Below are 27,812 nucleotides of genomic sequence, written 5' to 3' on the forward strand. Positions count from 1 at the left end.
ATTAACCCACCTGGCAAGCTTGCAGTTGCTTCCCTCTATCTGCACCCATCTCTGGCAGTGGATGTGTTGGTGTCCTGCGGTGGCTCAGCAGAGCCTATTTCCAGCAGCTGAACTACAGGCATGTGGAGAACTGTCCAACGAAACAGCAGGAGACACGTGTTAGGACTGCTTGCTTGCTTCCCCAGTTCACCTCCCCCACCTAAACTCTCCAGCATCAGCTTTCTTTTAAAGGCTTTGGAAAACCATGCAGATAAGTGCATGTTTCTTTGGCAGTTTTGCAGAACTGCAAGTACCTGGCATGTGACAGGTCAATCACTGTCAATGTTCTTCTCCACTTACGGGGAAATGGCATGAAGGTGAGTTGGAGCCTGCCTCTCTCTGCTTCCTGTTTTGAATTTCATTTTCTTCCTCTAATCTCAATCTGGCACCTAAATCTCTTAATTTTCTTGATGCTGTTCCAGGGAAAACAAGTCAGCATTCAAAATTCAATATTGCTTCATTATCTAAAGGCACTGTCTTGCTCTTGCTCCTAAAGAGCAGGAACATCAGGAAAAACAGCTGCGGGTAAAGAAAGAAATAAAGCTCTTTTCAGGACTTACAAATTATTTAAAAAACATTTTAGTCTATAATATTAAGATCAAAATACATATGAATAAAGCTGATAACTGAATTCTCCATTCTGGGAATTAACTGTGTGAAAGCAAATCCCAAACTTTGACACAGATGGTAAATTTGAGAGGAAAAGTATATTCAAACTAGCTGGGAAGTAGTAATTGTATTCCGTAAAGGCTGTCTGGTAAAAACTGAGCAAAGGTGCAAGGGCTATTCTGCAACTAGAGTCTTACCACCGCTCCTTATTTCAGTTCATATGCCAGTACATACACTATTTCTTACTGGAAAAGACACAAAGAAATATGCGATGGGAAGAAAAAACACCCTCCATCCCTAGAGTCTTACCATCCCTTCCAGAAATGCAAATATATTCAGCCTGCTACTTGGTGCAGTACACACACAGACAAAGAAAAGGGAGTCATGGGAATAGGGGCTTGGTCTGAAAAGTAAAATAAAACTTTCTCTTCATGCAAATTTCATTGGTATTTGCTGGTGGCTGCCTCATCTCTCTCTGTTTTGAAGGAAGATCAGAAAAATTGGGCTACGAATCTCTAGCTGGAGTAATTATCTCTGGCACTGCACACTGCCATTTTGCAGAAATAATACAGTTCCAACACATTATTACCTCTTTGAAGAAATCTTTGAAGAGCTGTGAAGAAATAAAACATGGTTAGTCCTTGCCTGTTCTCTGCATCTAGCTTGCACATCTGAGGTGAGGACTGAAAAAAAAAAAAAAAAAAAAGGGAGGAATACGGTAAGCGGAGACTTCAGCATCCTCTTGCACCATGCATGAACACTGCCCAAACACATGTAAAAGTCAGGCAGAGGCAGGTTTTTATCTGTATTTCTCCAATAGCACACAATTTCAACACCTTTGGTCCTCACTGATTCAATACTGTTTCAAATGAGTTGCTCCTTTGCATTAATTTTAGCAACTCTGTCTTCTATAGCCTTGTGATTTTTGTTCTTGATCAAAATTAGAGAAAACTTGAAAAAGGTGGAAGATCCTCTAACATGACATCTTTCCTCCAAAAAACTGAAATGGCAGCAGCAGCTCCATTAGCCTTTCCAGTTCCAGGCAAGATGACATAACCCTGTTTTCAGTAATCCTGTCTGTCATAGACAAATCCAAGCCTCCAATTTCTGAAGCACCACGATACATGGTGTGCTCAGTGGGAATTCCCCCTTTCCCATCTCTCTTCCTCTGTTTTTGGTAGCCAGAACAGCCAACCACACACCCAAAACAGTGACTACTTAATTCTGTTATTACAATTGATAGTGCCTAGGGAGACACCAGATCGTCAAGCCCACTCTCACAAATGTAATTCTTTTGTCCTTTATTCCCTCACAGAATCTCCAAATAAACCTGTTTCATTTGGAACAAATAATAAATAATAAAAGCATTTCTATGAACCCTTGCCCCCATACATGGTTTTATTTTAATTCAAAACATGCCAGAAGATTTCAGTTATCCCAATTTGCAAGGACAGCCCCCTAAGTAACGCAAAGCGGGGAGAGAGCCACTCTAACCCCAGGACATTTTAACTAAACAGCAAAGTAATTTGATTCCAACAGAAGGCAGCATGACCTAACGCAACCTGATGTGCATTTCATGTTACCTGAACTTAAAGTTATAACCACAGAAAAAAATACATAATCTATATATGATCTGTAACTATAGAGTTGGTCTGAGCAGCGGCCATTTACAGAACAGGTGGGCAGGCTTTTGTCTTGTTACTCAGCAACATCTAGTCATTACTGTTAATGACAGAAAACATGTTTACTTTTCGACATGAACTGTGACACCAGAAAAAGGTAAGAGAGACTCTCAGTCTGCAATGACAGAAGCAGAGGGAAAATCGCTGTGGTGAGACCCTGGAGCCAAATGATTTGTCATCTTCACATGCTCAAGACTCCCATTCCTCACTAAATGAAGTCTTGAGCGTCTGTAGGCAGAAAAAGTCAAGAGAGCTGCATTCATACCAGTCATACTTGGTTTTAGCTCTGACTGAGAATCTCCTGGTAAGACGACTGACAAGTCTAACTTGGCTCTTCAGCATAATTAATTGAGTCTACAGCTAAACATCACTGAAACAGTCCTTTGAATCTGAGGAATTCTATTTCAAACTAGAAAGAAGGTTTTGCCACTTCCTTTGACATATCTGTCCAATTTCTGTATCATTTATGTTTTACCAGCATAATACTCAAGCCAACACATACACCAGACTTGTCCTTCCAAAGAGCCTCGCATGAAATATCTTTCAGGTCAAAAATACTGCAATGTCAGTATAATCCAGTGCAAACATCTCAGCCAATTTTCATAAGATCCGTAGCCCTTATTCAGCACATTTTTCAATGGCAGTATGTGACACTGGAGTCCAGTATCAGCAGGATGTAGGCAAATTAACAGCTACCAAAGGAATGCAATCAATTTTTGCAGATAGCCTTAAAAACTACGAATTAAGCAAGGCACACAGCAGCCTATAAATCTAATAAAACTTAGCTGTTTCATTTTTCTTATGTTTTGGTAACTACAATAAATTTTAAGATCTGCAAATAAGATGAATGTTCTATTCATGACTGACTCCACAGCAACTAATTAATTTATGCAACAATAACTTTTTCTTCTACAATAGAGTATAAAGAATAATTATCTAAGCTTCTAACTCCTCCTGTTCTAGAGCTGTTTGTCAAGGACTGTAAGATTCAAAAGGATGCAGAATTAAATTCTACATGGCAGAACTGTACATCTACCTCCATCTAAGAGCCTGTCAACGTTAACGACCTAGTTATCAAACAAATGAGGCATAGATAATCATGGTGTACCTCTCCTACAAAAACATTTGAGCCTATTGGTCAATTTGAATGAAGCCTGCCAGACAGAAAAAGTAAAAGCTCTCATACAAAACTCAAGTTGCGGCAACCCTGGAAGCATCTTTTAGAAAATGAACCCCCCAAGACTACAGAAGTAGAAGTGAAAATCGAAGCATTAAATCCTTGGTCTTGTTTATCAATTATTACGGTCACTGTAATCAACCAGCTGGTTAGGACTAGGAGTCCTAACACATATTGACTGCAGTGGTAATATAAGGTTATTCCACAGCCTGGGCTCTTTCCTCCCTGACGGGTAGGGTTACATCAGCAAATGGTCACAGATCACTAGTCAGATTTCCGAACACATCAAGCTGTCTAATAATAGACATTACTTCCACTGCAAAAGTGTGCTACATGTTGCCCAATCATTAACATTAATTGTAGCTGATTTTTTCCAAAAACTGACAAGTGATGTAATAACAGTTTCATATTTAAAGTACCAAGAATGTATCATTGGCAGGAAGTGAAAGACTTTAAAATATATTAATCTGCAGTCACACACATTCTGATTATATCCATTATACCATAGCAGTTTCTCTAAGATGTGTAAAATGGTACCACTTTCATGTGCATGCAGTAAAATCTGACTATAGCTGCCATATAACTGATGCAAATCCACATCAGATACACAGGACACCAATTTGGAACTGGAGTTGCATTTGTACATACACTGAGTACTTGATATTTTTTCCACATGCATTAAATAAGCGATCCAAGAAATAAAAATCAGAGTAGTTACACCCAGATGACACATGAAGGAAAAAATACAAAGCCAAGTAACTACATTGTTATTTTTGTCAGGCTTTAATACAAACAGAAATAAGTGAGTCCCAGAAAGCCAGCAGAAAATGTCTTAAGACAACCTGCTTTTTCCCAGCTTGGATCAGAAAAGGGAACAAAACTTACACGTATGTCTACCCCACTTACAGGTTATATCACTCTTGCTTAATGAGTTCTGCAAAAACAGTAACTCTGTTCATAGTACTTTGACAATAGAAGTTGCTCATTACTTGTCTGGTTTTTATCTTATGGATTGTTTACGAGCCAGTCATAGCAGACATCTGAAGACAATACTACTGCTGAGAAGTAGTATGTTCTGCTTGGGCAGCTGCAGACAACTGTACAGTATGCAGCTCAGGAAAGTCTAAGAACTTCCACCTCATACAAGGTTTCCCAACATGTTCCAGTAAGGTTCAATCCTAGAGCAAGAAGCCAAAGCTCACAGGATGTGCCACCAGTGGACAGGAGATTCCTGTGACTACAGTGCAAGAGCAACCAGACACGTCTTCAGTGTGGGAGTAGCAGCGAAGCAACAGTTACTGCCCAGGGCCTGCAGGGCAGTGCAGACCTAGCTGAGCCATCCTGCCTTGTATCACCTGCCTTGCTCAGGAAAGACTTCAACCTCACGCAGCATCCCCCAGTCATGCCAACCTCGGGCCTCAGGCTAAACACAAGGGAAAAAACAACACAGGCACAGAGCTGGACTGCAGCTAGGGAGTTTCTGGGCAGTAGCTTCAGGAGCTCACTCAGAGCCTGTTTGGTGTTCAAGTGTCCCAACTCTCACCATCTCAGCTTGTCCCTTACCTCTCTGTTATCACTTCCCCACACTTTTTCTTGATCCCTTTTACTCGCTTCTCTCCTTGCTAAATCAATTCAAAAAATAACAAAGAATATATTGTTATCACGTTTTACCTTTTTGAATCAAACCCAGTTTAAAGCTCTATGACTAAGCACAAGGTCTCCGCAGCAGGTTCAACCAACTAAACCAGAGCTGTGCAACGGGAGATGCACCCCGTACTGCCAGACTGCAGCAACTTGCTTAGAACCACTCACCTGCAGGCTTCTGTGAGCGTATCTCCAACTCCAATCTAAAGACATTCAACTTGCATAACCGAGTCAGCATTTCTTTACGTGGTTTCAACAATCATATTTATTCCTTGGTTTAAAAGATTTTGGTTCAACAGTGTTATAAACAGACTTCACAAAATGTGCAATATTTATAAACAGTTCTTAGTTGCAGTGGTAGTAAGAATCTTTACTTCCATCATGACGTTCAGTTATGCAACACAAGGTTGGTTTTGTTCTCCCTCTTCTTCCCCTGCCCAATTGGCACTTCATTGTAAATTGGAGAAACTTTAAGAAGTCCAAAAAATTAATCTAAACACGGTGTTATAAGCACCTTGCCACAGCATTACATTCTCATAAGGCAAATTAATGTTTTGTAAAGTCTGATTGTGCAACTTGGAGACCTATAGAAGGTGACAGAAATGCCAGCCTTCTTGGACAAGAAACAGGCCTTCATTTTTGCTTCAAAGTCTTCACCCCTCCACACCACCCAACCCTTATAGAAAACAGTACAGCTGATAATACAGCAGAATATACCCATTACAGGCGAAAGGAAATTACAGTAGACAAAGGCTGAAAATACAGTGCATAGTAGACAAAATAAGACTGTTCTTAAAAAAGAAAAAAGAAAAAACAGAAAAAAAAAAAAAGAACTGAACACCAACCAGCAATGGAATTTTTCTAGTGGATGAGGATTTTTGGACTTCATAAATAAGTGGAAAATTACTAAAATACTTTGCTCTGTAATATAAAAAAAGCATGAAGTGTTTTTCAGTTGTCACCTAAGCACTAGATGCAACTTTGTAGGAGTAAGTATTTGGAGGCAGCTTTGAGCTCTGATTGGTACAGGCATTCCAGCAGGGTAGTGCTGCCAACAGCAGAAGAAATCCTCCCAGTAAAACACAAAAGCCACTGAAGTAGAATGCAGTGTCATACTCTTGTGTCCAATCGTAAAACCAACCTGAGGGTGAAAATAAAAGAGCATCAATGCCGAGTTAAATTGAACACAGCACTCTAAGTTAGAAAAGCATCATTAAATAAAGGGGCCAAAATCTAATACACACTTTGACCACTCACACATGAAAATGTGCTTTTCATCAAAGATGAAAACAGAACAAAATCAGATTGCCCAGCTCAAGAGAAACAGGATTTAATTTTTAAGATTTTGACTTCATCTTTTCATTGTAATTAGGACCAACTAGAATTAATTTGCCTGTGGGCAGTTCTTTCTGTTAATTTTAAATTATCTAACTTGACCTTACCTACAATTGGTGGTCCGAGGCTATTCCCAAGTCCAGCAAAGAACATCAATATCCCATATGCATGAGTCAGTTTCTCTATTCCCACAGTCTTCGTTGTTACATACGGAAAAATTGACCAGTTGCCAGTCAGAAAACCCAAAATCCCAGAAAGCATTGCTAGTGTAAGGTAACTTTTGGCAAATGGAATTGCAAACAAGGCCACTCCTGTCATTAGTAAGGTGATTACATATAGATATAAAGTGTTAATCCACTTAAAATCTGCCAGTATTCCTAAAATAAGTTTGCCAACTGCAGTCATAATGCCTATAATGGAAATAAGGGGCATATGATAGTCTTCTTCATCAATGTTTGCACTTCTTGCTACATCTTCCATGAGCAGGGAAGGAGGAAATCCACCAATATCAAAGAGCAAGATGGCAACAAAGAGAGCTGAAAATACTTTGTTCTTAAAAAGAACAATGGTTTCCTCCCAGTAGTTCAAATAGAGCTGCCACTTTCTTTTGGCAAGTTGCTTGCAGAAGTTTGTCTGTTCCACAACTTTCTTTTTATAAGTGTCTTTCTCATTTACATTTATTGAGCTTAATACATTCTTATTTAAAATGTTATCTTGTTTGTAATCAGGCACACTGTTCGCACATTTCTCGTCAATACAGCCCTTTTCAAGGATGCTTATGTTTTCTTCAACAGTCTTTTCTTTTTCATGGTAAACAAAACATTGGTCTGGGACTTTGTCTACACATGTTTTTTCTGGTGAAGGAGAATCTGATGACTCCAATGGTCTCATTAGGCTGCCACACGCCAATATATTTAGAGACAGTGCACCAACTATTAGCAAACAACCATCCAGTCCATACAGGTCAATAAGCTCTCTTTGCAATGCTGCGTATATAAAGAGTCCAACACTTGAGCCTATAAAATGAAAATAAGACTGGTTTAAACTGAAGAGCTGAGAACTTCATTCACTAATAACAATTTGCCACATTTCAGCAACTACAAAACACAGTCCCAGGAATGCTAAGTCATTAGTGCTCCTCTTCCCAATTTAACAAATTGGTGTTATCACCTTTGTGAGAATGCACAACCATCTTTATTATGTCCAAAATAAAAGCTTTTCAAAATATCTGAACAATTTGTAATGATTAACACTAGCAGACACTTCAGAAACAAGTAGGATAAATATTCTGTCTGACAAAAAACATCAAAAACAATTAAGCCATTCTTCTGCCATGCACATACATACATATACTACTTCAGGTACCATTTTGAGTTAGTACAGTTAGAATTTCATCCAAGATTATTTTCCCCTTTCTCCTCACTGCTGCCACCTTCCTCCTCCAAGGCAGGAACAGACCAGTGGTTCATCAAGAGCCCTCCTACAAACTGCAAGTGACTGTTTGATGTTTAGGGAGGGTGGTTCACATTTTACAAGTGAATTTACTCCAAAGGCATTTTTGAAGCCTTGCAGGGGCTCAAAATGCAAACACACATTTGAAAAATTTGGCTATTCAGTAGAAAATATTGAAAGGTACACAGTTACTATGGGTACAAGCATTTTATGCAATCCTACTAACGTAAAGAAAAAGCTCTTGGCTGAAGCGAGCATAGATCTATTGTAATCAATGGATCTCCACTCACAAACACAATCTTTAATTTGAAATGATTTTCTGAAGACTGTCCCTAGGTTTTATTAAAGCAATTCATACACTTCAGTGCTAAAAACACAACAAAAACTTGTAAAGTTCAGACTTGTTTTATCTTCAAGGTACTAAAATCAACTAAGACTCATTAAGATCAGGCCTTACAGCAGACCACTTGTAAACCCAATAAAAGCCAATGAAAACAATTCCAAGGGACATTTCTGTAGAGGTTCCTCTTCAATATGTTGGTGTGGATCAGGCATTAATATCTTGCAACACTGACCACATTGATCGAGCTTCTCTCTAATAACAGCTACATGAGAAAAGGGATCAGAGGAGAGACACTGTACAACACAGAAAGCCAGGTGTGGAACATTGTGCTTCTGTATCTATTCTGACTTGGTTCATTAAGTTAGCAATTCCTTTTGGTATAAAGGACAACACCACACAACCTAAAGACCCAGAGAGAGAATGAGAAAGGCTGTCCAGCATCCTTCAAAGAATTTCCCCTGTATTATCAGAGGCTCATTCCTCTAGGATCCCTGTAACATGCATGGACAAAGTTGGGACAACCTTTTGGAAGGCTTCAGACATTATTCTCCTTTTATATTGGAAAGTAAGAAAAAAAAAAAAAAGGAAGAACGAAAAAAAAAAAGCCCAAACTTCAATTACTCCTTAACAGACAGAGCTTTGTGAGATTACGGTAACCCAGCATTTACATCCTGTATCTCCAGACTCTCTCTTACCTGTGATCTTGTATAAGTACAAAGAGAGAGAAGAGAGCTCTACAGAAAGGTTCCCCTGGCATTACTCATGGCATACAGCCCAAGCTACTTACAATCTGCTTTCATTTTAGTGAACCCCCTTTTCTCATCATTATGGATAACCCGCACCATACACCTATAAACGTAGTCACTATTTTGTCTGAAGCCTGCTGTTACATGATCATTGCTACTATGTTTTGACTTGAGAAGTACTTTGGGAAGTAACAGAAAAATATAATCTTCTGTTTTACTATTGCCAGAGTAATGGTAGCTGTATTAGCGCTGAAAAGTTAGATAGAGGGAATGACAATTAAAAATCATACCTGTTGAAATCAGACCAAGTGCAAGGCCTCTGCGTTTGTCAAAATACTGGCAAGTGATGGTAACTGTTGCAGTATACAAAAGGCCACATCCAAGCCCTGGAGAAAGATTTGGGAATAAAGCATGCAGCATACTCTAGGAAATGAATGCCCCCATTTACTCCCCCATATGATACAGCGGCATACCCCAGACACAGAGTTAGATCTGGCTCAGCACCGGTCACACTGACAGAGACATTAGGCTGCCTGCACTGTCCCACCCTTCTCTCCCCACAGCCAGTCCCATCTCCCGAATCTGCATGGAGTTGGCTTGGTTTGAGGATTTCACCAGCTCAGCTTCTGTGCTATGTGGAAGCAGTTAAATGGCTTTCAGTCCTGGGGCTGGCCCTGGCAAACAGTACAGCTTCGTCTGCATGGCACTGTGCCCAAGCCAGCACACCCTGCTGGGTCCTGCTGGCCAACAAGGCGCCTGGATTCTTGACACAGTTAATCTGCAATTTGATAAACCACCCACAGCAGCCCTCTGCAGCAGAGAGGTAGGTCACCCCCTGCCAGGAGAACAGCACTTTCATGCTTAATACCTGAGCATATTAGGTTCAATCCAGTTATGTGGAGAACAACACCACTCCTTAATTATCTCTAATTTACCAAATTTGAACGAGTACATGACAAAATTCCTGAAGAGATTTTATTCCTTTAAGATTAGCACTTCCTGCCCACTGAAGAACTGCTTGAGTCTATCCCTTAGGTAAAACCTGAGTCTTTCCACCTCTAACAATTGCATCAACAGAGGACAAATTGTTTTCGAATTCTGACAAACAGTACTGCTTTTGTCATTTACTACATGGCAACAGGCTGCCTGTGTGACCCTTGCCCAAATCAAAATACTCCTTGCTAACTGAAGTCCCAGACTACAGCTGCCTATGTGAATCAGCTTCCTCTTCCAGATTTGTAAAGCAAGACTAAGAACAATAAAGACTAAGTGTCTATATAAAAGGGAGCTCTTTCTTACCAACAACAATCCCATATGAAAGGTACAGGAAGTATATGTTAGGTGCAAAACTACTCATCATAAGGCCACCAGCCACCATAAAGCCACTGAAGATTGCTACTGGTCTTGCTCCGAAAGATGATACGCATATGCTGCAGACAGGACCTAGAGAAAAAGCAGGAAAAACATTCATTGTAAATAGCAGCAACAGCAAGAACTTCAAAACAAAACAAAAAAACATCAACTACAAAAAACCTCAGACTGTGGAAATGTTTTGTGTAATACTTATTTAAATATATAATTAAATAACAATCAAGAATACTCATTTTTACATGCATCTACATTAAAAAGATAGGTTATAAAAACATAAATGATCAAGCCTGCAAATACTTTGCTCAAGGAGAAACTGAAAAAAAGAACATGAAATTGTACCAGGGTGGGGAGGAAGAGAGAGCGCAAAACATTATTTAAACACAGGATGATACATATACATACTTAGCCTGTAACACTGTGACCACAAACCTAAGGACTTGACAAAGGTTCTGAAAAATGTCTTCATCTGTAGGTACCAAAAAAACTAGACCTTCAGCCAAGCTTTAGTCAAGTTGATTTTTTTTTCCATAGAGACTAAAAACTGCATTTCAGAAAAGACAGTATTGGTAGTCATCTTGATATAAGATGAAATTTATAAAAGTGAGATGGAAAATAATGTCTTCTGATCATAATCACAGTAACAATGCCACCTGGTGCTTAGATAGAGGAAATATCTGCTGACATGCCAGATAAAGACAAACAATACTCTTCCCTGATTTTCTGGGGAATTAAATACTTCCCAGTCAGCATCTTATTAAATAACTGCTTATTTCCCTATATCGGTTTTTACTGTACAACTAGAGAAAATAAAAGGTATTTATTGAGAATATCCAAAGCAATATTTAAAAAGTTTGGAAGAGGTTTCTCCCTCTCTTTATTCCCCAATATTTCTTGGTTGGTTAGTTTTTCAAAACAAGAACAAAGTGCAGGAAATGTTCATATTCTGCTTGTACTGAATCAGTTCTTCCCTCACAGAAGTTGTACAATAAGCACTTAATTTTCTGTTGTGTGACCTGGAATATGCCTTTTAGTCTGAAGTAGCATGCAAGCTTGGTGTTCTGCATAAATAAGTAACAAGGAAAGGACTTGGCTTGCAAAAGACAAATTATCTTCTGAAACCCCTCAGTTCCAACCATTCATAAATAGACTTGGCTATTAGTCCCACAATCCTAAATGTGGCAGCCATTAAATTATAAGTTAGATATATGCACAAATGACATTACTTATAGAACAAAACAAAAAAATCCCTCACCACCCCGTATTGCATACACACTGAGGTAAAGGCACTCCATGATCAATCGCTACAAACTGCAAAAGCAGTAGTTTAGGAGTCTGCCATTTGTTCAGGTTGGCCCTTCCTGACTCATGTGAAACTCTGGTTCCTGGCAGATGGGAGCTGAGCTGAGAGACGATATAAGGTGAACAAAAACAGTTGGAGCTGATGACGGTGCTTGCCTAGGTTTACAGACAGAAGCTAGCAGCTGGGAATGTAGACAAGGTGTTTGTGTGGTTACCAGCCATGGGACAAGCAGTTCTGGCAGGCAGAAGCACAGATTTGCTAACAGGTGAAACAATCCTCAGATAGAAGGCAGGTCAGAACTTCTGCCCTGCGTGAGAGTTGTTTAGGGAACTTGAAGAGAGTTTCAATCAGGTCTTATCCAGACAAAGAGTCAAGAGTTGAAGAAGAAACAAGAAAGCCTTCTGGGGAAGCTGGGTTTATAAGGACTTTGGAAATGATGAAAAAGGAAGATGTAAGCACTCGCTGCTTCTCAAAACCAGCATGCTGTGGGAATGAAAACTGACCTGAATAACTTGGGCAGAGTAACTTGCCGAGAACAAAAGCTGAGAGCATTAGATTGATGCAGGTTCTCAGAATTAGTAGAACTGGCAGATTAAGATAGGTACGTTTCTTAAAACTGCAGGATTTAAAAATAAACAAAGGATTGAATCTGTATTACGTACTGAAAACCTTCTACACCAAAAGAACATTAGGTGGTGATAACATAATTCAATTAAGCAGAGGAATTTGCACTCTTTTCTACTCTTTATTTCTTACCCACTGCCCTGCTAAAACAAACAGTATCTGTATTTTGACACATTCTTCTTTGAGAAGCTCTCCGCCTAGCCTGCAGTGGTGGTGCTGATAGGGATTGCACTGGTGGCTATCAGAAAATCTGAGGTAAAGCAGGACCTCCTGGCTTCCAGCCAGAGGAAGGGAGACACAGAGCTGAGGAACACATCTGCGTACCCTGACAAGGGCTCTTTCCTCTGGAACACCATCAAAGGTAACCCTGACAGGGTCCAAGGAGACATTCTTCCAGCTTCTCCCCATTACAAAAATAATCCCAAAAAGAGAATAGAAAGTACAAAGAGATCTTTTTGGTCTGACATGGAAAACAACCTGCACAGAACTAAAGAACCTGCTCCAGTAAACTCAGAATTAATGTGTTATCTCACACAGCAAGAGATTTGGCATCTCAGCAATGGCACTCCTTATAAGAAGGAGCCCCAGAGTAACTATTGAAACAGTTATTATACGTCCCCAGGACAAGAAGAAAAACAGCGCCGTCTTCCCATCCACACTAGGCCCTACTCTCACACTCCCCTCATCATACTGCTAGAAAATAAGTCACAAAAGAAGCCCCCCATGACAGCCAGTATCTTTGTTTCATTTTCCTGCCTCTCCACATTCCTTCTATTTCCGAAAGAGCTGGCACTGTTTTCAACAGGCACAGTACCTTTGGTTATTACCATGGTATTTGCACAGGAGTTTACTGTACACAAACATGTAATTCTCTATAAAGTAATTCAAGCACAATGGGCTAAAAGCAGTTAAATCTGGTCAAACATTCAACTTTCCCAGAATGGGACTGCAACTTGCTCTGTGAACTCCTGCCCTGTGGATTTTGTTCAAAGTGGACGCTCGTATTCTCAAGAACGTGCGTCAATGTACAATCAGATGCAAACAGCTTTTCAGGCAGCAGAAGGGTTTTTATTTAGTCAACTATTTCAGAAAGATCCTTCCACTGATAATGCATTTCCCACCATAACTTAAACAGAAAATAGACTCCCAATGGCAATCCTCAATAGGAAGCACAGAAAATGGCTTTTAAGCCAGCATTTCTTCAGTTTGCTAAGCAACTCCAGGAGTTAGCACTGGTACTAGAATAGTATTTGAAGACAATGCTAAATATTTACCTCTTTGACAAATAAAATCCCTGGGGCTTTTTTTCTTCTAAATGACGCATCTTAAAAACTAGACCAAAGCCTATCAGAAAAGAAACCAGCCCAGTTTATCAGAATGGCAGCTAACTCTAGGAGGAAAACTGAATTGCTCTGAAAGACTTTGAAGGAAGCACAAGGACAGCCAGTGCTCTTCTGCACGCAACCTGTCAAGGCTCAGCAGCCTGATAATTGTATTTTATGCAGGCGAGTGGTCCAGAAGCCCCCTGGACAAAACCAGGGGTAGCAGCAGAACAGACAGGCTCTTACAATAGATCTTCAGGTAGAAAGATCAAAGAGAGAGAACTCCTGGGAGGAATCAATTGTACATTGATATTTTCATTAAGATTTTATGAATAAATAAAAGACTTTAACCTCAGTGACACCCAGATGTGACACTGAGTCCTTTGTGAGATGTGAAAACAAGCCATCTGCTGCTGACACAAGAACTTTATGACTGCCATCATCTTCCGACCTCTACAGATACAATCCTTCCAAAGCAGATGCTTCAGTCTACAGCTTCACTACAGAGTTGTTTTCTTTTACAGGCATCAAGAGCTAACATACTCTTCCTCAATCTTCTCACATGGAGAGAAAAAAATCTGCAAGCAAATACTCTCCTTCCCCACTCTATCTAGGGTCCTCCCTCCTTCACCTCATACACACACATAACCTTTTCCTAAACAAACAATACTGGACAACAGTTCTTTTTCTTATCACCTGCATCAATCTGACCCACCCTTCTCGTTGGTATCTGTCCTAGCCCATTGAAATGGTAGAGTAGAAGCAATGCTCACAAACTGTAAGTAAAATCCATTGGACATAACAAAAGAATATTTTTACATACTAAAAGCATTGCTAGCACTTGTTCATAATACATGCAATATCCTCCAGGTGTTTGTATAAGAATCAGAAAAAACCTTTCACACCAGACAGGAGCCCCCTTCCAACTCATCGGAAAGATTGCTCCTTTGTGACAAAATTATTAAATGAACTGAGCTCCTCCTTCGAGGAATCTGGGAAACATTTCCACTCCCTCCAAACTACGTACAGCTTCTGTAGTTTTGAGTGGGAGCTATCTATGTGCAAGATTTTTGTCCCAAAGTCTGCAGATGCTGCAAAGGTCTTTTACACAGTTGTACAAATATTGATTAGAAACATAAAACTAAGCTTTTTTTGACATTTAACACGGAATACCTCAGGCCAGCAGAAACACCCCATTAATTTATCAAGACATCTTTCAAGAAAATCTTGCCTTTGTTCTTTCTCCATTAATAAAGGCAAGTGGGAATGGGACACACATTGTTGGTGTCTCCTGCAATGCCAAATACTGTGAAATCAGCTCTTACTATAAACAGCTGTGGTGCCAATTACAGGTGCCAAGGTCTTTGTCTGTTTTGCTTTTAACAAGTATAACATGGCTCTAATTTAATTTCAGGCTCCAAATGCATGTAAAATTAAGAACACTTGGTGCAGGAGAAACAAGCTATCTTCAAGAACATAATAAATATCCTCCTCTGGCCTGTTTTACCAGGGAAAACATGCTAAGCTCTTTTAAGTTCTTCCTACATAACAAGCCTTACATCATCCCTGGAGCCATCTCCCATATCTACTACAGCCTGATCAGTGCTATGATAGCTAATATTGTAGATGAGGTCTCACCACTGCCCTGCGTAATGACACTGCTGCTTTTCTTTCTTTTTTAGGCACATTCCTTTCAATACATGGTAAGGTCACATCACAGAAAGTGATGATGACTCAAGTCACCCTGCAAGGAATCAGGTCCCTGTCCCATCCCCTTCTCCAGCCAGGGGCTGAACACAGGCTTTAGCCACACTGTCTGTACTGCAAGAGGACAGAAATCGAACACCAGGCTAGCAGGGAGTTCATCTCAATAAACAGGGTGCTGTACTAGGTTTCTGTGTCTTGGTCTAAGTTTAGCTCTCACACAAGTCAGAAGTAAACACTGTAGAAAGGATACCAATAGAGCAAATGTGAAAGGACTCACCAGCATCTACTATTTTTAAAATGTTTAAGATTATGTTTACAGAGGGAAGGGGAGAAGACATACACAAATGTTTTTTCGCTGCCAGCTGGCATATAATGACATATAAGGACATATTCCTCTTTTCAGTGAAATTACAGTATAGATCTAGAAAAGCCACTGGACCTACCTTCCACTGTTACAGACACCATCTAATGTGTTTTTCAGTGCTATCAATGAGAAAAATCTCCCTTAAGAAAATAGACATTAACTTATTGCCTGTATGCATGTTGCTGTAAACCTACCACAATGCCATTCTTTTTCCAGTCTGGCACCCACAGCTTCAGAAAGGTGATGTTAAGGTGGATCAGGCTTACAGAAGAGCCTTAAGGGTAATTAACAGAGTAAAAGACTGTTACATCAATGACAAAGGGACTGCATCAAGGTGTAGGCTTAAAAGAAAACTTACAAGTAATTTGATTGCAGTCTCCAGACACACACCACACTTATTCAGGGACACTTCAAATATACCACTTAAAGATAAACTTGTTCTTCAGCTGAAAATTAAAACCAAGCAACTTCTATCATAAGATTACATACTTTCAAGGAGGCAATTAACTACCAAGTAAAGTTGTAAGAGATGAAGAATGCACTAAACAAACACTTTCTAATTCAAATGAGAATTACAATCTTTTCTGCATGCAACATGTATCACTTTAAAAGTATCAATATTTGAAAATATGTCTACAAATAACTAGATCGGTGCTTGAAAATAAAAATAAAGGAGAAGGAAAGGAACAAGAAATAGCAGAAGTTAGGAACAGTAAGAGGCAAAGGGACTACTGAAAGGCTTTGAGGTAAAGCTGTCCTGTTACTAGCATTCACACAAGCAATTCTGTCAATGAAATCAGCTTGCTTGGGGAGATTGTTAAATTACTAAATTGTAGATTGCACCTTTTCACATACATGAAAACATGCTAATTTAGAAAAAAAATCAATTAGCCTGAGCATCTACTTAACATCATAGGCTACAACATAGAATGGTCCCATCTGGCCTGCAATACTAGACATGCAATAGCTGAAATGAGAACACAAACAAGTTCTCCTTTTCCATATTCATGAAAAGGGTCTAACTTTGCAGTGTGTTATACCAATATTTTTGCACTAAAAACACATGTTCTTGACACTAGTGACTATGTCTGAAAAAAACTTGCTATGAAAACTGCATGAAAAACAATCTGTAAGAGACTGAATGTTCCACAAGCAAGGCTGAAAATGCTCCCTGTACCAATTCAGAAGGCTGATCTACTGCGGCCCTTTGAATTTTAACACAGTAAATGATCAAGACATTTGTAGAAATAAAAAGAATTAAATAACCGTATCTTTTTATGTGCTCTCTAGTAGTAACTGCTGATCCTAAAAGAACTGCTCTTCAATAAAAACGCGTTTAGAGAATCGCAGTCGTTCAGGTCACTTTTAACACAACATGAAAGCATTTTGATGAGCTTCTTAGTGACTGCCATTAATGCATCCTTCTTGCACTGCATGGGAAGAGAAACAGATCTCCCACAGAGAGGGAATAGAAGATATGATATCAGTAGTCCATTCCTTCGCAAGTTAACCATTCTTCTCCCCATTCTCATAGACACATATTAAAGAGCAACAATTCCATTCTTTTAGTCCTTGCTAAACTTCCTCCATAAAGTCCTTATTTGCAATAAACAGCTTCTACTACCAGAGCTAATAATTACTCCCTCAAGACAAAAGATTTCATGAGAAAGCAATAGGATTTTTCCATTATTTCCTGCTATGTACGCCCACATCAACTAGTAAATATAATTACTGTGTTTGTATCAGTCCCACAGTGTTAACTTTTAAATATTACTACGTAAAGGGTATTGGGGGAATTTTCCAGAAGTACAATAGTATAACAGCAGGACACAAAATCGTAAATTGTCAAAAGCATTCTAGTTTTCAGAAAAGGCTATAATACTTACACTGTCCCTCCAACAAGATTACTTCAAGTAGAGTTATCATTAAGATCAGATCCCACCTTGGCAAGAGAGGGGAATCTTCCATTTAAGATAGAGCAGGGAACATATAATTTGTTTTCAGTCAACTCTGATTACATCAATGCAATTCAAAGGCCCTGTCTGTACTTTTCTTTGAATTAATATTGCAAATTATTAAGCTCTCAAACCCCAAACTGAAAGAATTAAATCACGCTGACAGTGTTCCTCCAATCCCCTGTCAAAATTTCAAGCAATTTGATCATTCCATACCAAAGTGAATTACAGCAGCATCTTTTACTTGCATCATTCAGTCACAGAAGTTTCCATTTGCTATAAAGTACAATACTGAGAGAGGCAAGGCAGAGAGAACTCAGAAATCTGGAAACCAGCATGGTGTTGACATATGAGGAAAGGGACTGAGGCTGTTGTTATGAGAATGAGCCAGAGACTTCTGGTCTCCAGAGAAAAAGTTTTTCTTCACCCTTTCTCTTGCAATCCCCTTCTGCCTAGTTTTTCTAAAGTAACTACCTTGTTTAGACTTTTTTCCCCCACTTCATTCTCTCACTCAAGTTTATTTAGGCTTTAATTCTTTTACAATGGGAGTTAAGGCACTTAAAGCATGAAAACAGAAATGTATGATAGAAGATCAGTCTACAGACCTTAGCCCACTTACACCCTGTGACTGAACATAAGTCTTCTTGTGGTTAATGATTCACCTGCCTTTGCCCATTTCTATTCTGCCTAGTGATATAAATCCCCAACAAGAAAATGGCACCGGTATTTGGCCTTTTATAGAGTCCTACAAAGCAGTGGCCTTTATTCAGTTCCGTATCGTGATGTGAACATCAACTCTCTCTAAAGGAGAGATTTCCTCAGAATCCTGAACCAAATTTTGAAGTTACTTAATTGCTTTTGCCCACAGCAATTTCTCTGCTGACAGGCAGTTTTTATCCAGATTCAGCAAAAAGATAATAGTTCCCGTGGCAAATCTTTGAAAAGCAGAAGTTAGTGATGCTACCCAGTAAAATACCCGTGGCTCAATATTAAAATAATAACAGCAAAATGGACCTATGGACTTTCACAGTGTTTAATTTTCCTGCTGTTCCTCTTCATCAAGTGACAATGTCTTACTAAAGAAAAGCTTTCAGTAAAGTTATTTAATGCCACCATTATCCATAACTTTACAGGCTTCAAAAGCAGTTCTCTTTTCTTTCACTGTTTCACAAACAGTGAAAAACAACCCTCACCCACCCTAACTGGTGGTTTTATTTCTAGGGCTGAAGAATGAGTAACTGGTTTATTAACTGACTTTTTTTTTCCCCACAGAATCACAGAATGGCCACGGTTGGAAGAGACCTCTGAAGATCATCTAGTCCAGCCCCCTGCCAAGCAGGATCACCCTGAGCACGTTGCGCAGGATGGCATCTAGGTGGGTTTTGAATATCTCCAGAGAGGAAAACTCCACAACCTCTCTTGGCAACCCGTTCCAGTACTGTCACCCTCACAGTAAAGAAGTGACCTCTCACATCCAGCCAGAACTTCCTGCCTGGAGCACTTGAGCCATTTCAGAATAGGAATTTGCTCTGTTTTTAAAGATACTAATATAAATGTTAGTTAAAGTCTCATTAAATTTAAAAAAAAAATCCCATCAACAAAATTACCATTCAGCTTTTCAGACACGGTTTGGTATTTCCAGGTTATTAAAATTCAATTATTTTGAATTTTCTGAGGTTAATATTTTTATTGTTCTTTTACCATTATGCTGTGGTTTATGTACAGTGGAAGTGGAACTATAAATGCAATGTTCTTACCTATCTTGACCTAAACCAAAAACGCACTGTCCCTCATTCTCTTTCATCATTTGCAGCTGTCTTTAATATTATTCCAAAAGTACACACAGATGAAAGCATCTATTAGAAAGGAATCATATCATTTTCAGATAAATACTGTATCTATCTATACTTACTGGCAAGCAAACCAATTCCATTTGCTAGTGATCCAACCCAAGCAGTCTTGCCTTTCCCTTCTCCAAAAGCATCCAGCCATTCTAAATACAAGACTCCAACAGCCAGTGGTGATCCGTAACACAAGAACTGAGTAAAGAAGGAAACGACAACAATCACCCAACCCCAGCCACCATCGGGTGGTTTCCGAAACACCATCTTGTCAGATGAGCGTAGATGTACAGATGAACCCTGTGCAGACAAAAAACAGACAGACAGAACAGGGCATTAGAAATGTGACTGACCTAGGTCTGCTAATACAAGTGAGCTGTACAAGTGAGACACTGCCAAGCAACCTTCAAGAAATATCTAAAATGCAGCATGCAGCAACAAAGATCAGTTACCATTTGGTACTTCTACCTTTTCAGCTTCACGCATTATTCTTGCACTATGATGTACGTCATACAAACATCAGCACTATATTACAGAAAGGGGGGACATTTCATTTTCTGAGTGTTAAGTAGGCTTATGTGAAGACCTACGGCATCAGTATATGGCACAGTTCAACAAGAGAAGCACTTGGCCACCAGCTGCGCCACCATCCTGAGCAAAGTATAATATAGGCTCAAAGGACAAGAAAAGCTACAAGTATAAAACAACCCCAATAAAGAATTCAGGTCTGAAAAAAAAAATCACAAGTATAAAAATATTGGTTCAAGGTCCAAAAACAACAACAAAACCTCTACTTAATTCTGATTCCATTTTCAAGCATAGTACTATGCATTTTCACAATGTATTTGCAACCGGATAGCACACTCTGGGAGGGGCAGGCTAAGAAGATGACTACCGACATTCTGGATGCAGTAACAGTTCAGAACTTCCCTCTGTTGACCAGGTGACATGTAGAGGAGTGATGCCTCCAGAAACATTTTGAACATGTTAGTAAGTAAATAAAGTGAGTTCTAAAACTGTATACATGTCTGGCTTGTATGGCAAGACACGACAGTATTAAACATGCATACAAAAATCTCTTACAAGCTGTTAGTGTCTGCCCTCTGCACGGTTTTCACATATCACCCCCTTCACCAAACTGGCACTCTACTTCTTCAGCTCCATAAATACTATCTACTCTGCTGCATGGCAAGATCCATCATCGGTTCATCTACAACTTTAAATAACCGACTGTCCTCACCTTCTCAAGAGTAATTTCTGAATGTAGAGACTGGCACCTCTAACTTTTAGTGAAGAATTCAGAAGCTCCCACGCTAAGCTACTTTGGAGTTTGGACGACTCCAAAGATAAGTGAGTTCCCTTGCATGAAACTAACCTGCCCTCCCTCTCTTTAGCGAGCAACCTGCTGAACTGATGATCACAAAACCCACGTTCTGTTCCTGGCTCCCTAACTAACCAGATGTGTGATTTTCAACCATTTTATTTTCTTTACCCTGTAAGACAGAGTCAGATAAGATCTTACCCAGTTTTCTCATTAAATGTTCTCAAGGACCATTTGCACACTGCAGAGTGTGCATTAAGACTGCTGCAGTAACAGTTCTGCTCTGGGAGACCCCAGGAGATAAAGCAGAAAAATAAACAAGTCTTGCTGCCTGTTTGTGACGAGCAGGGAGCTCTTCAACTTTTCAGTGGAGAGGAAAAAAATGACTGCTTTATGAAAGCAATTGTATAAACGAGAAGATAATAACAGAACTTCAATTCAAGCTGCCCATACTCCACACATGCGGTTTTTAAGAACTTGCATGGAAAACTTACAAAAAAGCTGCAGTATATTTTTTTGAGGAATAATTACCATAGCAAAATGAAAAAGGACAGTTCTAGTTCCTAGATACACTTAAGTGTTACACTGAGGGTAGATACTTACGGATGACGACACACCACAAGGGGTGGGACCTCAGCCCCCTACAAATGTAGCTTCAGGTGGCAACTCTACCTGCAGAAAAAGATCAGCAAAGCAAGTTTTCAGCCAAAGTATCACTACAACAGTAAAAACAACATCTTTTCAGAGGAACTTCAGAAGTATTCATGTTATCAAATTATCTCAGTGGAGAAATACTGATCCTCCCTCAATTAATCAAAAGCTGACAGCAGCCTTGAGCACCAAAATAACAGAAACATAGCCTCCTAACATGAAATAAATTTTGATGTTCTAGGTACTTTGGGGAAAGATTTACAGTTTTAACATACTGACAGTCCTTCAAGATACAGTATTCCAGGTACAAATGTTCCGAAGTTTTCTTTCAGTTACAAATCTAGGTTTTGATTTACTTCTTCAAATGTCTGGCAATTGTGCCTTGATTACATTAGGTGCCAGGGTGACAGCTGACAGATATCATGACATACCTTAAGGCATCAAAGCATTAAAAAGCTGCTTATAGGTACTTTCCTACAAAAATAACCCTTAAAATTATACAAAAGAGGGGATCATGAGGGGATCCTTCATCTCTAAACAAGATATTTAGACTGTACATATATAGTCACCAAAAGAGCAGGCAGATGCACCTCTCCTTGCACTAAATGCGTATCACTTGGCTTGTTTTGCCCCTGACTGAAGTAAAAGTGGTGGAAATAAATAACAGCTTAAGAAAAGACAGTTTCACTGAGATAAAACAAGGACATTTTCAGAAAACCACTAAAATAACAGAATACAGTGAATAATCCCAACTTCTATTTGTTTAAAAAGTAATCTTTAGAAGACAAATACATGCTAGCTGTTATATTGATTTCCATTATATTGACGCTCTAAAATTTGGTACAGACATAACCCTTGATTCAGTTCTGCTACTCTAAACATTCAGTGGGGAAGGGAGGGCAGGGCAGGTGATGAAAAAAGTTTTCGTAGCCTGAGGTCATGTAGTCTTTTCTAATAGACTTAAAAAAAACATCTGGATCAGTTCCTCATCTGCTGCAAATCTGCATAGCTTCACTGACTTTAACAGAGCTCTGTCAAGTTATGGCAGCAAAAGAGCTGACCTTCTACATCCTGAAGCCTCCTATTTTGCACAGCAGTTATCTTTCACAACTTTTAGCTAAAATAACAGATTTTTAGACGGCAAAAATAACTCTATTTTCTAAACACTTCAAGCCATTTACAGACTGTAACTGTCAAGCACAAAGTAAAAATCACCATAGCTTCCCCCACACAAATCGTCCTTGAAGTGAAAATATGATCTATCAAGTAATTTTTATGAGCCACCATGACTTGGCTTTTCTTTCCTGCTCTTGCAGACTGTCCCATTAGCTCACATTGCTGTGTGCCTACTACCTAAAACAAGGTGTATTTTCTAACATTCCCAAAAGCATGAAGTCCTCCTGAAGACAGCACACGAGCTGAGAGCCCTGTGTGAGGAGCCCATTCCCTGGAGCTCTCTGCTACGGTACACTGTTAAAGGTGTCCCAGTCAAGCAAGTGGTTACTGTGACTGTGGACATCGATGTACTTTTTATTGCTACGTTATTTAATACTTCCCTGCAGATAACAAGTTGCAGTACAAAAACTTAAAAGGATGAACAAGAGCTGTCAGTGGGAACTAAACCATCGCTACTCCTAGCACTGCCTGGACGTGCATCTAGTCTGCATATCTACCTGGGAGGGATCCAAAGTGCCTCTCACTATTGTCTGTCTCTGGCTGAAAGGAGGACAAACATCATCAAAAATAAGGAAGCAGAAGCGCATACAGAAGAGAGCTCAACGGACAAGGAAGACTTGTGTGATCCTGGAAAGAGACAAACAACTGTGGATTTAAGATTTAAGTGGGAATCATTTCACAAATCTTAACTGTTCACAAAACCTAAGGATGTTGTTTCGGACTCCAGGAAACCTAGGCACTTCAAAAATAGAGAAATGGCGAAATAAAGCATAACGAATTAAACAGTAAGTTGAAGCTTGGTTAGAAAAAGCTTTTCAATGAGTTGTACTCACAGCGAATAAGAATCAGAGGAAGAGAGCTGTCTGATGAAAGCCTCTACCAACAACAAGGAAAAAAAAAGAAAACCCTAGAGAACCGAACAACAGTTTTAACACAGAAACATGGTGGTGTCATGCTGTAACCACTTTCTTTTATATAATCAGCTTTATCAAAACACCGAGCTCTTTTTCTATAAATGTTAAAATTTAGCTTAAAGATGACAGATGAGCACACACACACACACAAAAAAAAAAAAAAAGAATTGGCTTAGAGAACACAATTATGACTGAAACATTAGTCCTCAGCACAGAAACTTGTATTAATCTGTGGCAAAGGGAATCTTGAGAAAGACAGTAGCAAAACGATTGTTTTCAGTTTGTTATTTGTGCAACTGGAGCCTCGTTAAGTATGCTGGTTTCTGTGAGCAGCACATGGCTGCAAAGAAAGCTGATGTCAGCAGAGTCACTGGGTGATTAACAGCTCTTCCAGTTTTGCAAGGCATTGGTACAAATTAAGACAGTACCAGGCAGAATGGTAACATCTCTCATTTTAAAGTGCATTAGATTTCACGTAGATTTGTGTTTATTCTTCAATCAACATTCTCACAATTATCATCTGAAGTTTGTGCTACACTTAACTTGCCAGTAATACCTAGGGTGTCAGAGCAGCAGCAGCACATTACAGTTACCCCAACGCATTCATGCCAAGACCCTCTGCACATCTGCACACATACAGATGTGACAGCAAGTATAGGCACTGTGTTAAATGCACTGAAAAAGACACATCTATACTTTGATGATGTCGGACTTAAACTGATGTTCTAACAATAGCAGCTCCCCACGTTTAAATATTTGTCTTTAAGTACTTCTACAGTGAATACACATTTCCCTCTCAGTTATCAGCATTCAGGTCTACAAATTTCTCATGTTCCTCTACTTTTCCTTTTGTAGCTTACATAGGAGGCTCATCAACATAAGCATTTCCTTCCATTTCTGCCCGATAAGAAAAGCAGCATGGAGTTTAAAACAAAATACTAGCACAAAGCTTCCTGAAAACATAACAACTTCTTCCCATTGCACAAAATAAGTTCACATAAAGAAGCATCAATCAGGGCAGCACATAAACCAGCCAGCTTTGTATAAATCTGTCAGCTCAGCAGAACCAGTCCTACCTGTTTTCAGAGCCTCACTGCCCCATAGGGGATGGAAAACCCCCCTGCAAGCATAACTGGCTGTCAGAGGCTAGCACGCATCTATACAGACAGATGGAAGCCAGCGTTGCTATAAGCCACCAGCCAACTAGTTCAGCAGAAGAGAACTCCTTTGCAAAGATGAGTGCACAGCACGCCTTACGCATCACAACCTGCAAGGGCTCCACTTGGCGTCCGCTCTCTCCATCTGTCTGCGCCCTCAGCCAGGTCCTGTGCGGGACAGATGCGCTTTTATGGCCCCGGCTCGCCTTGCCCCTTCCCACGCCCCCGGAGGCCAGCCCGCTGCCCTGCTTCACAGGGCCAAGTCCCACACGATGCCTCCTGCCCCAGACCTGCTTTGGCAACGGGCGCTCGTCTGCACAGTGAGGCAACAAGCGACAAAGAAACATCTTCGGGCACGCTCCTCTTGCCAGCACCCAACGCCATGCAAACAGGGCGAGGGGCTGCCCTCCAAGACACCAAGGGGAGCCCGCGATGGGCTGACGGGCATCAGTGAGGTGCACACACGGGCACCTGCCAGAGACACCGCTGGGTGCCCACAGCGGAGGCTGATGGGTGCCCACAAGGGATGATGCCACCAGGCACCCACTTGGCCAGTGATGGGCGCTCTCAGCAGGCACCAACGCGTCGGTGGGCACCTGTGATGGCCGCCGGGGGCCCCCGAGGGCGAGGAGCGTGCCCGAAGGGGCTCGGCCCCCTCACAACCGTGCGCCGCAGGGCGCCCCGCGGAGCCCCTTCAGAGCCTCCGGCCTGCCGACGCCCGGGGCCGGGCCGCCGTCCGCGGCGCCTCCCGCCGGCCCCGGGGGCCCCTGGCTGCCCGCGGCCGCAGCCCCCTCCGCGGCCACGGCCGCCCCCGCTGCTCACCCGGGGCCCCCGAGGCGGCGCCGTCCCCGGTTACCTGCACGCCGCGGCGGCGGGGAGGCGGCGGGGGCCGGCGGGCGGGAGCCGCCCCCGGAGAGCCGGGGCAGCCCCGCATCCCCGGCGCGGCGGGGCGGGGCGGGACGCGGCCGGTGCCGGCACGAACCGGTTGTAGCCCGGCGGGAGGAGGAGCCGCCGGGGGCTGCCCCGGCCCGAGGCCCGGCCCCGGCCCCGGCCCCGCTGCTGCCGCCTCCGGCTCGGCTCGGCCCCGCGCCCTCCTCGTCCTCGTCCCCCGCCGCTGTTTTTTATTTGCGTGCCCGCGGCTTCTCGCGGCGTACCTCGGCCGCGCTGACCGCAGGGCCCGGGCAACCTCGCCTCAGGAGCGGCCCCAGGGTGCGGGGCCGGGCCCGGCTCCTGCCGAAGCGGGCGGGAACCCCCCGCGCCTCACGGCCCCCGGTCCCTGCCCCGGTCACAGGAGCTGCAGGTGGAAAGGCAAACGTCCCCCCAGTGCTTGCGGAAAGGCTGAAGCTACTCGAAGCATTTACAGCCGTGCAGTGCTCTAAGCTGCAGCCCATGCAGGGCATTAATCCCCCTTTCAGAGCTGCAGTCCAGCCTTACGCCTCCGTGCACCATTTATAAAGGTTCATTAACTTCAGGTGTCTTTTAAAGTGCCTAACTGTGCCTCAGTGTTCAGGAAAATAATAAGACTACTTGCTCCTAGAAGGATTGACAGATGTACAATATAAACTCGATACCCACTTCTGTCTCGTCTGAGACAGCTGTAGGGAGAAGGCCTCAGCTGGCATGTGGTTCAAGGGGGGTACCTCACATCAGAAAGGGTAGCCAACTGGGGAACAAAAAAAAAAAGGAAAAAAACCTATCAGGGTCTAGAAAACTGGCTGAGGTAGGAAAACAACTAAATGGGGTTTAACCTAGAGAGAAGACAGAAGAAACACAATAACACTCTTCTTCCAAAAAACATATCAGAAGTTACTGCAAATAAAAAGGAATATTTTTTATGCATTTAACCAAAAGTGGTTAATGGACCTTAAATCCACTGAAGGATTTTGCACTAATTATTAGGAAAAGCAAGGCTAGTTGGATACAGGAAGAAACAACTTTGGGAGAGCACAGCATTTTGAGAACACGCACGCTTTGGGTTGCCTACACCAGAAGTGACTGAAGACAGCTGCCCAGCCAGCACACAGTCTCCATTTACTTCAGTCATTCCTTGGGCTCCATGACACAAGCTGAAATGGAAAGGCTAGCTGAAATCTTAGCACAGACACACAAAAGACAGCTGGAAAATAACAGTTCTGAAACAACCGTTCAAGATGTGTAGTTTCCTACACATAATACAAAAGTAATAACTATGATAAAACCCTTTTTTCCATACAAGTGTACAAAGGCTCCAGTTCCCATTACAGCACTTGGCAGAAGTGTTTTGCTTTTTAAATTCTGCAGAAGCTTAAAAAACAATGTTGCAGGTTAAAATTAAACATGGGACAATTCATTCTACCAAAATTGGTTATACGCATATAAAAAAAAAAAGGGTGAAGAAGAATATTTGTTTGTTCTCAAGTAGCTCATCAGACTCCTGCATACAGGAAGCTAAAAGTTAATAGCAGTTTACTTATAGAGGAGCATTCAGAAGAGTTAAGGTGCATCAGTCACAACATACATGGAAATACACTGGATCCTTATGCAGAAGAAGCAGTCCTAGGCAGATGCAAACCAACTTTATTTAGATCACAAGCAGCTTTGAACCTAAGTAAGAAAACCCACTTGAGAATTAAAACAATCCTAAGTGCTTTGCTTAACTTCTCTGGATGCCCTTTTGTTGATAAGTCTTTTTTCTCTGCTTTTCATATGTATGTGCCAGTCAAGTGCATACCATAACTGAGAGAACGGCCTTGCTGGCAAAAAACAGACCCACGAAAACAAGCCACACAAGCAAAAGACAAGAGGAAATAGTCCATCCTCTGTCCTTTGTCCTTGGTTTCATAACAAGCAATGGAGCTCCCTCCAACTCCAGGTTTCTGCTCACAAACTACAGTATTTTGGCGACGTCCATTTGGCTAAGTTCTCAAATCACTGATTAATCTTCTAATTTCTTCACATAAGAAACCCTTCCTAAAGGGCTTTCAAAGGCAACTGAATTGTAACAGTGCCACAGCTGCATCTTTCATAACTGTGCTTTTGTCCCACACATCACCAGAACTCTTAAACTCTTACTTTAAAAATAGAAAATGGAGGGAATCACTGA

The 27,812-nt window shown here is 41.1% G+C and overlaps 2 protein-coding genes across 9 annotated transcripts in view; both read right to left on the reverse strand.

The window, feature by feature from the left end:
* Positions 1–1,508, reverse strand: part of FAM13C (family with sequence similarity 13 member C) — a 128,591-nt gene extending 127,083 nt beyond the window's left edge. The window contains exons 1-2 of the mRNA XM_040563654.1: positions 1,238–1,508; positions 11–130 (exon numbers count right to left, since the gene is read on the reverse strand). Coding sequence (XP_040419588.1) covers positions 11–49 — 39 coding nt within the window. The 5' untranslated portion in view covers positions 50–130; positions 1,238–1,508. The remainder of the gene's footprint in view (positions 1–10; positions 131–1,237) is intronic.
* Positions 1,509–5,398: 3,890 nt separating this feature from the next.
* Positions 5,399–25,922, reverse strand: SLC16A9 (solute carrier family 16 member 9). Of its 8 annotated transcripts, none has more exons than XM_040563661.1 (8): positions 25,587–25,692; positions 24,841–24,898; positions 21,436–21,504; positions 19,583–19,811; positions 10,327–10,470; positions 9,318–9,413; positions 6,594–7,502; positions 5,399–6,292 (listed from the first exon to the last, which is right to left on the reverse strand). In XM_040563661.1, the coding sequence occupies exons 4-8, from the start codon at positions 19,776–19,778 to the stop codon at positions 6,114–6,116; spliced, it is 1,524 nt and encodes a 507-aa protein (XP_040419595.1). In that variant the 5' UTR covers positions 19,779–19,811; positions 21,436–21,504; positions 24,841–24,898; positions 25,587–25,692; the 3' UTR covers positions 5,399–6,113. The 8 variants fall into 8 exon arrangements, with proteins under 8 accessions (XP_040419595.1, XP_040419598.1, XP_040419596.1 ...); XM_040563664.1 differs by having other exon boundaries at positions 24,650–24,898; positions 25,587–25,641; XM_040563662.1 differs by lacking the exon at positions 25,587–25,692 and adding an exon at positions 25,021–25,250.
* Between the last annotated feature and the right edge of the window lie 1,890 nt (positions 25,923–27,812).

Source organism: Cygnus olor, chromosome 7 (assembly GCF_009769625.2).
Source record: "Cygnus olor isolate bCygOlo1 chromosome 7, bCygOlo1.pri.v2, whole genome shotgun sequence".
NCBI classification, from domain to species: Eukaryota; Metazoa; Chordata; class Aves; order Anseriformes; family Anatidae; genus Cygnus; species Cygnus olor.

Excerpts from the sequence above, each read along its gene's own strand:
- SLC16A9 (XM_040563666.1), bottom strand. The coding sequence starts at position 19,778 with ATGGTGTTTCGGAAACCACCCGATGGTGGCTGGGGTTGGGTGATTGTT. Across the intron at positions 10,471-19,582 it reads TGGAATTGGTTTGCTTGCCA|GTCCTGTCTGCAGCATATGC; the intron begins GTAAGTATAGAT and ends CTTTTTCTCTAG. Across the intron at positions 7,503-9,317 it reads ACTTGGTCTGATTTCAACAG|GCTCAAGTGTTGGACTCTTT; the intron begins GTATGATTTTTA and ends TTCATTTTATAG.